At 38.3% G+C, this 17,393-nt stretch overlaps 1 protein-coding gene across 1 annotated transcript; it reads right to left on the minus strand.

Moving 5' to 3' along the window:
* Nucleotides 1–1,504: 1,504 nt before the first annotated feature.
* LOC149173683 (uncharacterized) lies at nucleotides 1,505–2,698 on the minus strand. Its single transcript, XM_089424695.1, has one exon. It carries the CDS (start codon nucleotides 2,526–2,528, stop codon nucleotides 1,830–1,832), a length of 699 nt encoding a protein of 232 aa, XP_089280821.1. The 5' UTR covers nucleotides 2,529–2,698; the 3' UTR covers nucleotides 1,505–1,829.
* Nucleotides 2,699–17,393: the final 14,695 nt, after the last annotated feature.

The raw sequence follows: 17,393 nt of genomic DNA on the forward strand, positions 1-17,393 counted from the left end.
GTAAGCAAAGTAGCCCAAGCATTAGAGAAAACAGAACCTAACTGGAACTATTTCATGTAATTTTCTTGGAAATATAGGTCTGTGCTATGTTACAACAAATGGTGTTGTGTCCTACTTTATCTAAGGAACAGAAACGGAACAGAAATGATACGGAAATGTTGTTTCTTGGGGATCTCTCTGCACAGGATCGGCATTTGATAAAAAAAAAAAACATATTTTATTAAAAAATAACTGAGCATTAAGAAATGAATGTAGTATGATTTATAACACCAAAACCTAGAAAATTAGATATGGTAGATTATTTTTCAGTCTTGTATGGATTTGAATTCACTAAATTATCTATTACATTGATAATACACAGTGTGCAAGAAGAACTACTCATCCCAAAACACTCTGGTCCCCATTTTTAGTTACGCTGTTGTTTCCCATTTCTGTAAACATGGAGTCTGTGTGAAGCAGCCCTTACATCAAAAAGATTCTTTAAAAGAAATGAAGAATGCCTTTGGCACTGTTGGCGCGTCAAGCTTCGAATCCAAATGAAAGCTACTGAACCCAAAGAGGAAACCTTAGGTATAAGCCCGCTAACCATATAATTTAAGAGATAAATGTACAGGAAAATTAGCAATGGTCATTGGCTAGCTAATGCAGGGACGTAGTGTGATGTTTTTCGTATCAGATGTATGCGAATATTGCTACTATTGCTCCACCAATGTAACATAAATACAACTTGATTTTTCGAAAAGAATAAAACCAAGCGTCTATCTCATTAGCATTTAACCAAAATGCAACTCCTAGGGATATGTTTTTTCAGCTATAATGGGAATGAAACAAGAAATGGTATATTGTCACCAATAACATAGATTCATCGTTTAACACGTATCTATTAAGCACCTAAAGCCTGTTAGACTATAAGTCTCAGGCAATCACAAAGTCCCCGATCATATTGTTATGAGTTGTAATCGTTATCTTGTTAAGTTATTGTCATGATCCACTAATGAGTTCTCGGCGAACTCTATATGTAGATTGAGAAAGTCAAATTAATGTATTATAAATTCATATCTGGGAATCAATACAAATCAATAACAGCTTGAGATCTTTTCTACTACTTGCTTATCTTGTCTCGCTTGAGATCTTTTCTACTACTTGCTTATCTTGTCTCGCTCATGCCTAATTCTTAGAAGAGCCCTGGGATCAGAAACCACACATGTAGATTTTCCTATGCTTAATAGATCTTCCTGGTTATATGGATATAACTAAGTGTGCAGACCGGTCTATATATAATCCTCTTTATGTTTGGTCTTTCTTTGCAGAGTGTGTCTATATATCAGCTTTTTATGTTTGGTCTTTTTAAACAGACTATATATCAGCTTTTTATGTTTGGTCCTTTTAAGCAGAGTCTACACACATTAGTATCAAAAATATCGCCCAAACTGTAGAGCTTCTCTCCGTTCAAAGTGTTAATGGCAAACCAATGAGAAATAGAGATAATGTTAATAGAAATGCGGAATCGGAAAATGGGACAGAAAATGAGAATAAATCAAGAAATGTGGCTACATGGTGGTTCAATACCCCAATGTACTCTCAAGATCCAGAGGGGAAGGCAGAAGGGAATGGGAACACAAACGAGGATCATGGTGAGGTTTTCGCCTGCAAACACCATTTCAATTGCATAGTACTGACAAAATTGAAGAGCAAATAGAAAAAATACTAAGTTTCATCACGAAATATTTTTTAATTCTTTCTATTTCCTAGAACCCAACAGGTTTTCAAGGGTAAGAGCACTACCAATTAATCTTTGCCACTTAAAACCCTAATAACCCTTCAATCAATCAAACATTGTAAAGAGAAGAGATCACTGTAGCCTGATCCTCCTTACTCTCCTCTTTCTTCCTCCCATAAACATCAATACTCAGATCCTGCTTAATATTATCCTCGTCCTTGACCTCATAAACGACCCCCAAAATCCTCTTTTCCTCTAGGCTGAAATTGAAGTCCTTCTTCACAACCCCAATGGGGGCGAGCTGTAACAGATTCTCCTGGGCGTAAGTCTTCTTCCACGTCCTGGACGCCGCCTTTGCTCGATAATCGAAGTTCTGTGCGAACACCCCACCCCTCAACTCCTCTGGCAGCAGCTCCACGTCTTGCTTCAGGACCTCACCGAGGGTCGAACCCACTATGCATTTGTACGACGTCGCGGCCCCATTATACATGGATTCCACGCTGGCGGATGGAATCGGCTCGATGATGAAGTAATTGACAAGTTTTCCGTTCAATTCCTGGAAGCAGTGGGCAAGCCCGATGGCCACGAAGTCGGATTCGGCCCATTCGGGGTTTTCCCCGACCAGACCGGCCTTTACAACAAAATTCTTAGCCTGGCGCCAAGATTGCCTGTGAGAGGAGAATTTTCTGGGAAATCCATTGCCGTGCAATGGATTTGTGAGGAGAAATGGCGGAGAGCGGCTATTTCTCGGCGATGCGATAGAATTGGTAAATATTGCCGACGAGATTTCCAGGCACAGCGATTGCATTTTTGAAGATGTGGGCTTCTATGGCTGAGAATGGATAAGGACCGTGGGGTTGGCGGAGGCTTTATGGGTCTTTATCGCCTGGATTTGAGTGAGATACTCCAACACGAGGGGCAAACATTATCGGGAAGCCTATCCACACTGATACTTACTCGACATTATCTGTAAAACCATCCACCCCTTGTGCATTGAAGTTCGAGGGATGTGGAGAACCCCTCACCTTAATGCTCCTAAAGCTCGCTAAAATTATGGACTCTTACTAAATTTTGTTAGAAATTTTGAAGTAACAGCTTGTGGGCAAATCTACGTTACTAAAATGTATTTGAATGTTCACTACATTTTTTAAGTTAATTTTAACTAAATTTAACGAAGATTTTTAAAAATTTAATTTTAAGTTATTTAATTTATAGAATTTAAGTTTCTCAAAGATTTATGAATTTGGGGCATTGAATTTATTTAGAAATAAATAAATAAAGAAAATTATTTTAACATCCATGAGGCTAAAGATAATCTATGGGACAACTTGTTTCTTCATCTCGTTGATGTATTTGGCCATTTTCCTGTGAAGCCTCACAATAAATGCTCCCAACTTCTTGACAAACCCCTTGCTAAATAAATTATCCCAAGAGCTAGCTGCTAGAATATCTGCATAACTTTCCATGTTGTCTTTAAAGGCCTGGCATTCTAAAGTGAAATGTTTTTTTGTTTCCACTTTTCCAGAAGAACAAAAAATACATATTTTTTCCTCACACACTTTTTTTGGTCTTTTCCAGCGCCCTATTTCACAACGAAGTTGATGAGAATTAGCCCTTAACTGCGTAATAAGAATTTTGGCTCTCCAAGAAATATTGGCCTCTGTGTACACTTTTTGTTGATGATTATGAGTGGGATTAAACACTTCAATATAGTATTTTTTTCTTTCTCCCTCGCTCCTTATCCCAAGTACGCTTGTGGAACTTATCCATAACAAAAGTGTTTATCTATTTACTGTTTATGGGACACGTGTTCAAGCAAATACTATATTTATTAAACTATTTGTTATTTTGCTACATCCAAGTCTTTTTTCTTTAGCACAATATGTCATTAAAGACAACCTTAGGGCATCTTCCCTCTTCCATTTGCTCATTTTTTTTAAATACCTTATGACTCACACCATAGCAATTGCTTCAATAAGAGCAACCCCTGTATCACTTAACAAGATAGCATAAGGAACTACACTTTTAATTTTGAATTTGTTTGTAATCAAACGATTCTGAATTTTCTCAATTTGTTTCCACTGCATGTTGGATGTATTGTTGGTCCACAGTTCACAACCATAGAGAATTGTTGGAATCATTAGAAGCCCAAAAATAGTTTGTGTGGTTTTCTAGTCACATAACTCTGCGTCTCTACACCTATTTTGAAAAGCATAAAATGCTTTCTAACCCCCCAAAGTTCTTTTCTTTCTACAGCCATCCCAGCTTAGATTTTTGTTGAAGTCAATTCTGAGGTATTTGTAATTCACAACTTCTTCTAGAATGTTGCTTTTAAAGTAGAACTTATGTTGGTTATGTTTTCTTTTTTTAGAGAAAACCAATACTTTCGTTTTGCTAATAATGACTTGCGTCACCACCCTTCTACAAAAATGCTCAAGGGATAGCAAGTGCTTTTGCAAATCAAGAGTAGATTTACCAATTAGAATAAGATCATATGCATACAAAAGAAGCCTTATAACAAACTTGGCCAAATAGATACGATCACCTCCTTGCAAATTTAACCACTCCTCAAGCTTGTTGATATATAAAAGAAAAAGGGTAGGAGACAATGGGCAACCTTGTTTGACCTCGATATCGCCTTTAAAACTTTCAAAAATGTTTGCTGAAGTTCTAATTTTGACTTTCACCCCTTCATACAGCCTATGCACAGCTGCTCTCAAATGTTTAGGAACCCCAAGTTTTTCCATTTTGTGCCAAAGCTTATCCCTAGGAACCGTGTCAAACAATTTTATGAAATCAACAGAACAACAAAAGACTTATTCCTTTTTCTCCCAAACTTTTTCAATGATGCACCTTAAAGTTATACAATGATCAACTATGGAAGATTTAGGTCTAAAACCCGCTTGCCCTTTAGCAGGCTTATCTCTTTCTTTTGCTTAATTGTTGATTTTATTTTCTAGCATGCTTCCAAATAACTTTGCAAGCAAAGGGTATATCATTATGGTCTTATAATTTGAGGGATTATTGATGTCACTACTCTTGAAAAGAGGTATTTCCAAACTAGTTGTCTAATTTGTGGGGAACCTGTGTTGCATGATGCATTCAAAAATGTATCTTAAATAGCAAAAAAATCGCATTCTTGCTAGAAATTGTATTATTGGATTCAGGTAAAAAAACGGTATTTCGTTTATAAGTTAAACTACACCTTAAAAAATAATAAAATATAATAAAAATAATAAATAGCTTCAATTTAATTTATTATAATATAATTTTGTTTTTATTAATAAAATTATAATAAAACAAAATCATAATATATATATATATATATATATATATATATATACTATTAAAAGAAATTTAAATGATCATATTCTATATTTGTAACAATAATATTTTGAACCCTGGATGCGGGTGTTAGATGAGCAATTAATGCAGATTTGCCGTCGGACAAGCAGGTGGTTGAACCACATGGTAACCTGCGCTTTCCCCTGTGGGAATTTAAGGTAGGTCACTGCTCCTCGGCTGACACCATCAACCTGTTGTGAGAATCGAGACATTCCCTGCAAATATAGAAATATGGAGCAAAGCCCCCTGCAATTCTCCATTCAACCTTTGATTTGCTCTTGCCACCCCGCTGTAGCAGGTTCAAGCCTTTACACTGCTACGGGTAGACGTTGCAAACTCCTCTGTTGCGTCGACCTGGGCAATGGTCATCACTTCTCTCAGTCCATTCATTGCACCCTGCAAATTGAGGTCTCGGCCCCTTTCTCTGGCTCGAACTTGACTCCCCCTGTTCCTCTCAATTTCCCCTCCGTTGTTCTCGCCCCGCTTCCTGCCCCTATGACTCAACGCTCATTGCAGCTTCCTACCCAGAGAAACATGCATCGATGCCATCGCATGCAATGCAGGTGAGGTGGTAGTCATGGCGGTGCCATTCACCCCCTGTCTTCGCCTCCATCTATCTCGACTTCCCCTTCTGCCTCCCCACCCCCCAGCCCTTCCTCTTCCCGCTTCCTTGGCAGATATCCGAATACTCGCAGCGGCCGAGGTTGAGCTGGCACCCATGAGGTTCGGCGTTCTAGTGGAGCCGCCCAGCACACCAATTCCACTGCTTCTTCCTAGCAGGCTCAATTCTGGTTTCTCTGCTCCATGGACAGATCGGTAATCATTGCTACCGTCTCGATGGACTTTAGGGAGGTAACTGGCTCGTGCGTAGATCCAGAGCTCAGCCCTGAGATGAACCAGGTCCCTTCGTCGCTCGTCAACATTCAGGGGGAGCCGAGCTCCAGCCACCCGCCGAAATACTCCGGGAGGCAACGCCACCTGCAAAGACAAAGGCATACAGGTGGAAGACCGTGAGCCACAGGACACTGCAGGTGGCAGGCAGTCAGCGGAAACTGGTTCAGAAGAATATGGCTGGTGTCCGATCGTGGAAGAGAAGCCACCATCCTAAGACACCTTGCAACTGCATGCCACAGGTCACGTGTCCAGCTCGGGTTCTGAGTTCTGTTTTTTTCGTTTTATAGTGTCCAGCTCGGGTTCTAAGTTCTGTTTTTGTCGTTTTACAGTGGTTAATTTTGAATTTTACGGTGGTCAATATTGGCAGTCTTTTTTGAATTTTACAGTCTTTTCACAGTGTCAATTTTGGTAGAAAATTTTGAGTTTTGGAACTGTAGCCCCTGCGTGGGTAGAATGAACCTATCTTTATCTCGTTCTCGGACTGGTTTCCCCATCTAGGGCAGTCTCGATGTCAAGACTTGATGTTTAAAATGGTCATATGGCTGACCTAGACCCGAGGTTGGTGCCTCACTGTACATTATGTTTTTATTAATAGATTAGTTTTACATAGGAAAAAAAAACAATAATATTTTGAAATTTCATATTTAAATTTAATTAAGCCTCTCCAAGACCAATCTGATGAAGAAATGGAGGACTGGGAATTCTTGCTGCATGATCCAGGCAACACCAGGGGCAGAATGTCTCTGTTCAAACAATCTCTTCATATTTACTGGGTAATGAAAAGGTTGCTGGCAAAAGCATTAGAGCGAGTTGCTACTGAGATGGTGGAGATTGCGCAGGGTGGCCCTGATATGCGTAGGGAACTGAGTTTCATCCGCATTGCTCTGGAGAGGCAAGAGGAGAAATTAGAGGAAATACACCAGCTGTTGAAGGGAGCTCACTAGGGTGCAGATGGAGGAGCAAACCAGCAACCTGCAATGGACGATGTTTGACAAAAGATATGTATAGGAAAGCTCATAGTCCTGTTAACTATAGTTTTTTGTATGCTCTAGATAGGGAAATATATTTTATGCAGACTAGTAGAATTAGAAGATCTCAAGACTGTCTAGTCTATCTTGCTAGGAAAATCAGACTTTGGGCATTTTATTTTTGGTCGGCCATTAAAAACTATAGATGGCCTAATTACTCGGTTTCCCCATGAGGGCGAGTTAATAATGGTTTTGATACTATGTTATGTTTTATTTTCTATCCAGTAATAGAAAGAGTACCACCTCAGCTTACAAAAAAAAAAAAAAAAAAAATTAATTAATAAACATAATTAAAAATAAAAATATTTTTATATATAAAAAATAAATTTTGAAATTTATAAAACATATAAAAATAAATATAATTAAGATTAATTTTACAATATAAATTTATTTAAATAATGATAATTCATATTAATAATTAAAATTTCATATTTAAATTTAATTAATGAACATATAAAAATAATAATTTTTTTTTTAAGCTATTTATGTGTATCTCTTAAAAAATTATAAAATATGTGAAAGAAAAAGGTCAATGAAATATATATATATATATATATATATATATATATATAATTTCAAGAAAGAATATGATTTTTTGATATTTAAAATGCATTTTTGAATACATAAATGGATTTAGCACCATGAAAAACTCCCGAGGCACTCGAATTCTACAGATTAGACAACTTAAAAGATTTTAGTTAAAATTAACAAAAGAAAATCATCAAAAAAATCATTTCTTCTGTAAGTTAGACTATATCTTGTAATCGGCGGAGACCTCAACTTTTCTCTGGGGCCGACAGAGTCCTGGGGGGTCAGAGCCCGAGCAGACCCTCTCACGGATTTCTTCATAAACAAGCTGGCCTCCTCTCCCTTGGTGGATGTCACTCCACTTAAGATGCGTCCGTCGTGGAGAAACCGAAGAATAGGTGATGATTGGGTTGGGAAGAAGCTCGACAGATTCCTAATTTGTGATTCGTTGTCCGAAAAGATTCAGGCTTTCAGACACTGGGTTGGAGAAGGAGGTCTCTCGGATCATTTCCCTGTTTTCCTCGAGGTGAAGGGTGCCTTCCCAAAACCGGGCACTCCGTTCAAATTTAATGCTTCCTGGCTTCTGGATGCATCCTATATCAACCTCTTCCACAGCACCTGGATTAAGGATAACCTCAGCGAAGATGAAGGTCGTGGCAAGGCTTTCATGGAAAATCTCACAAGGATGAAGGCCGCCTCCAAGACTTGGGCTCACCAGAAGAAACTAAATGAAGAAAAATCTCTGGAAAATGTCAATGCGGAAATAGCCCTTCTTGAAGATTCAGGAGGTATTGGTTATAGAACTGAAGAGTCTCGGGCCAGACTCAAAGATCTGGAATTGGAAAGGAAGCGGATTCTTCAGAGCAGGGAAGAAAGCTGGCGCTTAAAAAGTAGAGCGATCTGGTTGCAGGCGGGGGACGACAACACCAAGTTTTTCCAAAACTATGCAAAAGGCAGGAAAAATTCCAACACCATATGGGAAATGAAAAAAGCCAATGGGGATAAGGCTCACTCTTTTGAAGAGCTAGCTTCTCTAGGGAACTCCTATTTTAAGAATCTCTTTAAACAACCAGAGGAAGCAACTATCGCTGAAGTCATTCGAGTTGCTCAGTACTTCCCTAGGTTCATAGAGGAGGAAGGAAATGATTCCATTATGGCCCCTGTTTCTAAGGAAGAGGTTGAGGACATTCTCAAATCCATGCAAAAGGACAAAAGCCCAGGCCCGGACGGCTGGACTGTCGAATTCTTCCAACACTTTTTTGAGTTCATTGGTGATGAGCTTGTGGCAGTTGTAGAAGAGTCAAGGTGTACGGGATCAATTTTCCATCCCTTCAATTCCACTTTTCTCGCTCTTATTCCTAAATCTGACCTCCCAGGCTCCTTTGCAGATTTCAGACCCATATCCTTGTGCACCTGTGTTTACAAAATCATAGCTAAAGTCATTGCTTCCAGATTAAAACCCTTCCTCTCCCGAAACATATCCCCTGAGCAATTCGGCTTTCTTGACGGCAGACAAATCCATGAAGCGGTTGGAGTTGCTCAAGAAACTCTCCATAGTCTCAAAATCAGGAAAAAGAAAGGAGTTGTTGTGAAAATCGATTTGTCAAAGGCTTTTGATAGAATAAGCTGGCTGTTCCTCAGACTTCTGCTAACTCACTTGGGATTCAGGTATGACTTTGTGAAATGGATTATGAGTTGTGTTTCTTCCTCTTCCATAGCTGTTTTAATTAATGGAGCGGCTTCCAATTTTTTCAACCCTGAACGCGGATTGCGTCAAGGCTGTCCGCTCTCTCCTCTTTTGTTTTTATTAGCTGCAGAGGGCATCAGCCTAATGATCCATGATGCTAAAAGACAAGGAACCCTCAAAGGCATTGAAGCAGCTGAAAATCTCTGGGTTACCCACCTTTTATTCGTGGACGACATAATTCTGTTTAGTAATGGCAGTCTGGAGGATTGTAAGACGCTCAAAAGGATCATGGACCTTTTCCTGAAGGCGACTGGACTCTGTATAAATGAGAAGAAATCCTCTCTAACGTGTTCAGGTTTGTCCGAAGATATGGTGCACAGCGTGAAGATGGTATTAAATTTCGATGTCAAAGCGCTAGAGGATACTTTTAAATACTTGGGATTTCTCCTCAAACCGGACAACTACAGAAACAAAGATTGGACCTGGATTCTTGCCAAAATCGAATCAAAGCTAAAACACTGGAGCTTCAGATGGCTTTCCAGGGCGGGAAGGCTTGTGCTAATAAAATCAGTGCTCATGGCTGTGCCTGTCTTCTGGGCTAGTTTGACTTGGGTTCCTAAAGGAGTCCTTTCCCAAATCGATAAAGTTTGCAGCAGGTTTCTCTGGGCAGGTTCCAAGTCAGAAAAGGTTACTCCCTGGATCGCCTGGGATAAAGTGGCTCGCCCCAAAGAGTGGGGAGGCTGGGGGATCAAAAACCTTCAATGCTTCTCTCAATCTCTAGCAGCGAAGCTTGCTTGGAGATTAATCTCTTTCGACAATTTGTGGACTTCTGTTACTAAGAGAAAATACATCGACCCCCTATCAATGACAGACTGGATCAGATTGCCATCAAAGGCCTGCAAACACTCATCGGTGGTCTGGAAAGCAGTGGCTTCCTCTGTCAACATCATTGAAAAGGGTTTGGCTTGGAGCGTGGGCAATGGCACTCAAATAAGGTTAGGCAGAGATCCATGGATTGGTTGTTCAGAGCGTTTCACCCTATCTCAAGGGTTGGCTGCGGTGTTAAAAGAGAAAGGTCTCCTCACATTAAACCAGGTGGCCGACCCCCGGACTACTTCTATATGGAACCAAGGGTGGATGCAAGGAATAGATCTTCAACTGGATGAAGAATGGCTGGAGGAATGGGATTCGTACAGGAATGACCTCCTTAATTCTTCTGTCAGACTCTCCGACGCCCCAGATGAACTTCGATGGATTTTTGCTCAGAATGGAATCTACTCTCCAAAGATGGGGTACAAATGGATGATGACCCAGAAAGGGTGGGAAAATCCGTCTTGGTGGGCCAAACCTCTATGGAAGCTAAAAGGTCCAGCGAAAACCAGACTTTTTTTCTGGTGTGCTCTTCTCCAAAAAGTCCCTACTTGGGAGTTTCTTCAAAGACGGGGTAAGATAGGCCCGGGCTGGTGTCCTCTATGCAAGAACAGCGCTGAATCAGTTCAACACCTGTTCCTCTTCTGCCCCTTCAACACTAGTCTTTGGGCTGAAACGTTAAGGTTAATCAAAATCCCTTATAGGTGGGAAGGGCAAGGGATTTCGGAAGCCTGGCAAAAGTGGTGGAATGAAGCTGCAAACGACAGAGAGAGATCCATCCCACTCCTCATCACCTGGGGGACGTGGCTGGCTAGGAACCAGGTCATCTTCAAGGACTCTGTCTTCCCGATCGCAAGATTGGCCGCTGAAGGAGCTGCAATTTTTGATAGTATCCCCACTCCGCCTTCTTCTCCCCCTCCCAGGCTGGTTCGACAAGAAATAATAAGACCTTCCATCCCGTGGGCTTACTTTGATGGAGCCTCAGATATAAATGGCCGCTGTGGGGCTGGTTTAATAATTCATCTTTCAAAGGATAAGTCTGTCAAGGCTTCTGTTGGCCTAGGACAAGGCTCCAATAATTTTGCTGAATTGAAAGCCCTCCACCTTCTCCTCGGTTGGCTTGTCCTGCGGAATATGCATGAGGTTCAGATCTTTGGGGACTCTATGAACACTGTGCGTTGGTTCAATGGGATGCAATTATGCAACAATTTCACCCTGCTTCCCTTGCTCAGAGAAGTTTCTCGACTAAAAAATCACTTCTCGGAGCTCTCTCTCAGTCACATTTACAGGGAAAGAAATTCTGATGCTGACCGTCTCTCCAAAGAAGGTGTTAACCAAGTGATGGGGTCGTGGATTGTCCTGGAAGAGGAAAATGGGGTTGCTCGTCCTCTTGAGCAGCCCATTTTCGCTTAGTTCTTTCCTCTTTTTTTCTCCCTCCTGTGTTCTGTACATACATGTCCTGTTTCTCTGGTTTTTTCTTTGTTGTTTCTCTGCTCTTTATCAGGTCTCTCGGGCTGCTTTCCTTGTAAAAGGATGCCCGCTTCGACCTGGTCTTTTTCTCTATTCCCTTTTCTCCAGAATCCTGGTCGTGCTTACGCAGGATTTCTGCCTGGTCGATGGGTGCTCTTTCCCTATGCGATTTCGGTGTTTTCTTTCAGCATGGGAAATACTCTTCGTCGGTCTGCTCTTCCTCGGGCCTCAGCGAGGCGTGTCATTAGACAGGCTTTACGCCTCTTCTCATGGCTTTTTTCGGCGCAGGCTTTACGCCTCTTCTCATGGCTCTTTTCGGCGCACGACTTCTCTTTTTGGGGGTCCCTGCGCTGTTTCATTGCCTCCCGGGTGCGCTTGACGGTGCTGATCTTTATTTTTCAGCAGCGACTCTGTTCTGTCTCATGGCTAAGAACGAGTCCTCTAGCAATGCTTTGCATACGTTGTGTAACTACCTATTATACTTAATAGATGGTTCGCTTTTTTCGGTGGAAAAAAAAAAGTTAGACTATATATATATATATATATTCAAAATTTTAATTAAATTAAATTATATATATATATATATAAGTAGTATTATTAAGAAATGACATATACTTTTCAAGATTAGCTCAATTGGTCATTCTTGTTACTTAAAGCACCTCGCTAATGGGAGATCACAAGGTCAATTCTCCTCTATGCCCTCGGGGTTAGGCCTCTCCTAATAAGTCACTAGGAAGTGATTATTCAAGGTGGATTTACCCCGATATTTCCTCATATATAATATATGAGGGAATATCGGGGCAGATCCACCCTGAGGAATCACTTCCTAGTGGCTTATATTATTTTCACTTGGTGATCGTCGTGAAAATGAAGCCTTGTGAGCAAGAGATTAGAGGCTTAGTTCCCTCGAATGTATAACCCGGTCTACGAAGAGGAGGACAAGTCGTAGGCCCCAAAAGTTATAGTGGTAGCGGCTAGAAATGATCCCATGTCACACAAGTACAACACTGACCCACTTACAGAGTCCTCTAAATTAAAAATAAAAATAGATAAATAAAATATTTCTATATATATATATATATATGTGAAATTTATATAAATATAGATAGTATTAATAAGAACTAGCATAGATCCATTTTAACTCTGAAATTACTAAATATTCAAAGAACCAAATTTCTAGATATACAAACATTTCTTCAAGCTTTCCATTAAAAAATAAATTTGCATTTTAAAAGATTGTAAGAAAGAAAGAAGAAAGAAAGAAATTATTTTAACGTCCACGAGGCTAAAGATAGCCTATGGGACAGATTGCTTCTTCATTTGCTTGATGTATTCGGCCCTTTTTCTGTGAAGCTTCAAAATAAATGCTCCTAGATTCTCGACAAACCCCTTGGTAAATAGATTTTTCGAAGAGCTAGCTGCCAGCATATCTGCATAACTTTCCCTGTTGTCTTTGGAGGTCTCACATTCTAAAACGAAATGTTTTTCTGTTTCGACATTTCCGGAAGAACAAAAAATGCATACTCTTTCCTCCCATGCTTCCTTTGGCCTTTTCCAGCGCCCTATGTCACAACAAAGTTGATGAGAATTAGTCCTTAACTGAGCAATAAGAATTTTGGCTCTCCAAGAGATATTGGCCTCTATGTATGCTTTCGATTGATGACTATGAGTGTGATTAAACACTTCAATATAGTAATTTTTCTTTCTTCCTATCTCCTTATTCCATGTACATTTGTGGAACTTTTCCATAACAAATTTTTTTATCTCTTTGTTGTTTATGGGACACACGTTCAAGAAAATACCCCATTTACTAAACCATTTGTTATTTTGCTGCATCCAATTTTTTTTGCTCTTGCGCAATCTATCATTAAAGACAACCTTAGGCCATCTACCCTCTTCCATTTGCTCAATTTTTTTTAAATACCTTATGACTCGCACCATAACAATTGCTTCAATAGGAGCAGTCCATGTTTCACTTAACAAGATATCATAAGAAACTGCACTTTTAATCTTAAATTTGTTTGTAATCAAACACTTCTGAATTTTCTCAATTTGTCTCCACTGCATGTCGGATGTACTGCTAGCCCACAGTTCACAACCATAGAGAATCACCAGAATCACTAGAAGCCCAAAAAGAGTTTGAGTGGTTTTCCAGTCCCATAACTCTACCTCTCTACACCTATTTTGAAAAGCATAAAATGCTTTCCAACCCCCCAAATTTCTTTTCTTTCTACAACTATTCGAGCTTAGATCTATGTTGAAGTCAATTCATAGGTATTTGTAATCTACAAGTTCTTCCAGAATGTTGCCTTCAAAGTAGAACTTATGCTGGTTATGTTTTCTTTTCTTAGAGAAGACCAATACTTTCGTTTTGTTGATATTGACTTGCATCCCCACACTTCTACAAAAATGCTCAAGGGATAGTAAGTACTCTTGCAAACCAAGAGCCGATTTAGCAATCAGAATAAGGTCATCTGCATACAAAAGAAGCTTTATAACAATCTTGCCCAAATACATACCATCACCCCCTTGCGAATTTAGTCATTCCTCAAGCTTGTCGATATATAAACCAAAAAGGGTAGGAGATAGTGGGCAACCTTGCTTGACCCCGATATCGCTTCTAAAACTTTCAGAAATGCATGCTAAAGTTCTGATTTTGACTTTCACCTCTTCAGACAGCTGCTCTCAAATGTTTAGGAACCCCAAGTTCTTCCATTATGAGCCAAAGCTTATCCCTAGGAACCGAATCAAATGCTTTTCTGAAATCAACAAAGCAACAAAATACTTCTTCCTTTTTCTCCCAAACTTTTTCAATGATGTGCCTTAAAGTTATTTAATGTTCAACTGTGGAATGTTTAGGTCTAAAACCTGCTTGCTCTTTAGCACACTTATCTCTTTCTTCTGCCCACTTGCTAATTTTGTTTTCTAGCATGCTTGCAAATAGCTTTGCAAACAAATGGTTTATCATGATGGTCCTATAATTGGAGGGATTATTGATGTCACAGCTCTTGAAAAGAGGTATTTCCAGACTAGTTGTCCAATCTGTGGAGAGCCCTTGTTGTATGATGTTGTTGAAGATTTTTGTAATGTGAGGTGCAAGAATCTTTGAGCCCCACTTTAGATATTCTGCTTGGAGTTCAGCTAAGTCTTTTGCTTTTCCAACACCCAGCTTCTTGATACCCATCTCTACCTCTTGTACCGTGAAGAGTTCAATATCAATGTTGACCAAGGGGGGAGGGTCAACCTTGGGAACCTGATCATAGAGTTGTCTTGCATAGTCAAACCATTTAGAAGCTGTAATATTATTTCCAATTTGTATCTTTTTTGGTTGGAGCTCCTTCCAAAATAATTTGGGATTATTTTTTCCAAGGAAGATTAGTTCTTCCCTCCTTGAAACCATGAAATCAACGTTTTTTTTGCTTAATAATTGCTTGTAAGCTTTGAGCTTTATGCTATCCTTGTTTGACTCTTTCCACATTCTCCTTGCCTTTTTGCATTTCTCATCAAACCAAGCATTAACCGGAAAGCAATTTGTTTCAGACTTCTTAATTTTTGCTCGTTTGCACTTTACAAGTGCACCTTGAATTAAATGTGTTAATTCATGACTATGAAGGCTGTGAATTATAATTTTCTCCTTCTCGAAGAGCCTCTCTAGCGTCAATTTGAAGGTACTACAATTTTCTGGGGTCAAAAGAATTCTGCCCTATGAGAGATTTTGTTGGACATGCTGAATTTTTTGCTCTAATTGTTTCTTGCTATCTCCAAAATTAAGATGAATCTCTATTATTTTATTAAGATTCAAATAATTATCTGTAATTTTTTAATTAAAAATTAAATAATTAAATTAGATACTAAAAAAGAACATGATTATTAAGGAAGTTCATTATTTATAGAGATACATTTGTAATCTATTAATTTTTTTAAGTTATCATTGAATTATTATAATTATAATTACATATATATATATATATTTGAATCAATTAATTATTTTATTATTATCAATTAAATGTTTAAATAATATAAATTTAAAAAAATATGGCCTATGGGGTAGAATAGAGAGTGATGGGTATACCATTAAGGTACTTCGTGCATTGAAGGCCACTAGTTCGAAACTTTGTGGACAAAAATCCAACCATGGTAAAGGCTGAGTGCGATCCCCAAGTGATTTTGATGACTTACATACCTTTGGATCGCACTTTCTCAAGCCAAAGGTTAAGTGTGCATTCATGGAGGATTCACACAACTTAACAAACAAACAAACAAAATTTAAAAATATGTTTATTAGATATATTCACCTCTAATTTACTCTATTTTTTTAATAAAATATTTATCAATAGAATTATTTAATTAAATCTTTTATATTTATTATTTTGCATAATTTTTCTTAATTATTTAAACTATTTATTCATTATAAATTTATTAAAAAAACAAATGAGATAAATTTAGGAAGATGCTTTAAAATTGATTTTGCTTGGCTAAGAGTTTCTCTTTTTAATAGGGAAACAAGTTAATAGCTCAAGACCTAGAAGTGAAAACCTACCGAGTGTGATTCCAGGTGGCAATTGATTAATAACCAATAATAATTATCTTCATTGTTAATTTACCAATTAAATTATAATAAATTTTCCCACTATAAAAAAACCATATATAAAAAATCCTTTACTTCTAAAAAAACCAATTTCATACGACGGGTAAATAAATGCTTCTCTCTTATGGCTTTTAATAAAAGGATGGAAATATAGAGAATAAATAGGTGCAAATTCGGGTTTAAAGCTATGCAGTTGTGAAAATTTATTAAAAAAAGTGATATCTCCCTTTTTTTTTCCTTTGCTCTTTTTTCATAACCGGAGATTCAATTTGTACAATTGTTTTGCTTTACTTTAATCTTTTTGTTGTATTATGAATTATTTATTTGGACACGTTTTAGACTTTTGGTAATCATAAAATAAAATTAAGATTTTCATTGTTTACCGAATAAAAATAAAATTTTATATAATTATATAATTATATTATTATAATAATAATAAAGAAGTTATATTTTAATTAAAGAATAAATTTATGTGTGAATATTTTTTGAGATGAGAAATTCTTATTATGTTATAATTTTACTACTTAATTTATATAGTACACTCTTTGCCCTAGCAGGGCAAAGAGTGTACTATATAGAATCAGGTTCGCCATAGTACCAATCTTTTGCAACACCTTGTATGGACCATAATACTTTGGTGATAATTTATTATCCTTCTTAGCTTGCTTTAGGGACATTTGCTTATATGGTTTTAGCCGTAGGAATACCCAATCACCTACATCAAAACTTCTTTCACTGCGATGTTGATCTGCCTGTTGTTTCATTCTATTTTGTGCCAACACGAGGTTATCCTTTAAGAGTTGGAGGACTTGTTGTTGATGTTCGATGTGATGTTCCACTGCGTGAACCTTAGAATTTTCTCTTAAATATGATGTGATGGATGGTGGTTGATACCCATAAAGTGCCATAAATGGGGTCATTTTTGTTGCTGTATGGAAGGAAGTGTTATACCACCATTCAGCCAGAGGCAACCATTTGACCCATTGTGTCTGTTTATCAGATACAAAGCAACGAAGATATCCTTCCAAACATTTGTTTACTATCTCAGTTTGCCCATCAGATTGAGGATGATAAGATGAGCTATGAGCTAACTGAGTACCAAGACAAGAAAATAATTCTGTCCAAAAATTTCCAGTGAAAATGGGATCTTTGTCACTTACAATAATCTTTGGGTTTCCATGTAGCTTTTGAATTGTTTCCATAAATGCAATAGAAACTGTACTGGCTTTAAATGGATGTGATAATGCACAAAAGTGTGCATAC

Source organism: Pinus tabuliformis, chromosome 4_2 (genome assembly GCF_031772625.1).
Source record: "Pinus tabuliformis cultivar Carrire ecotype Pingquan chromosome 4_2, CPIR1, whole genome shotgun sequence".
Lineage (NCBI taxonomy): Eukaryota > Viridiplantae > Streptophyta > Pinopsida > Pinales > Pinaceae > Pinus > Pinus tabuliformis.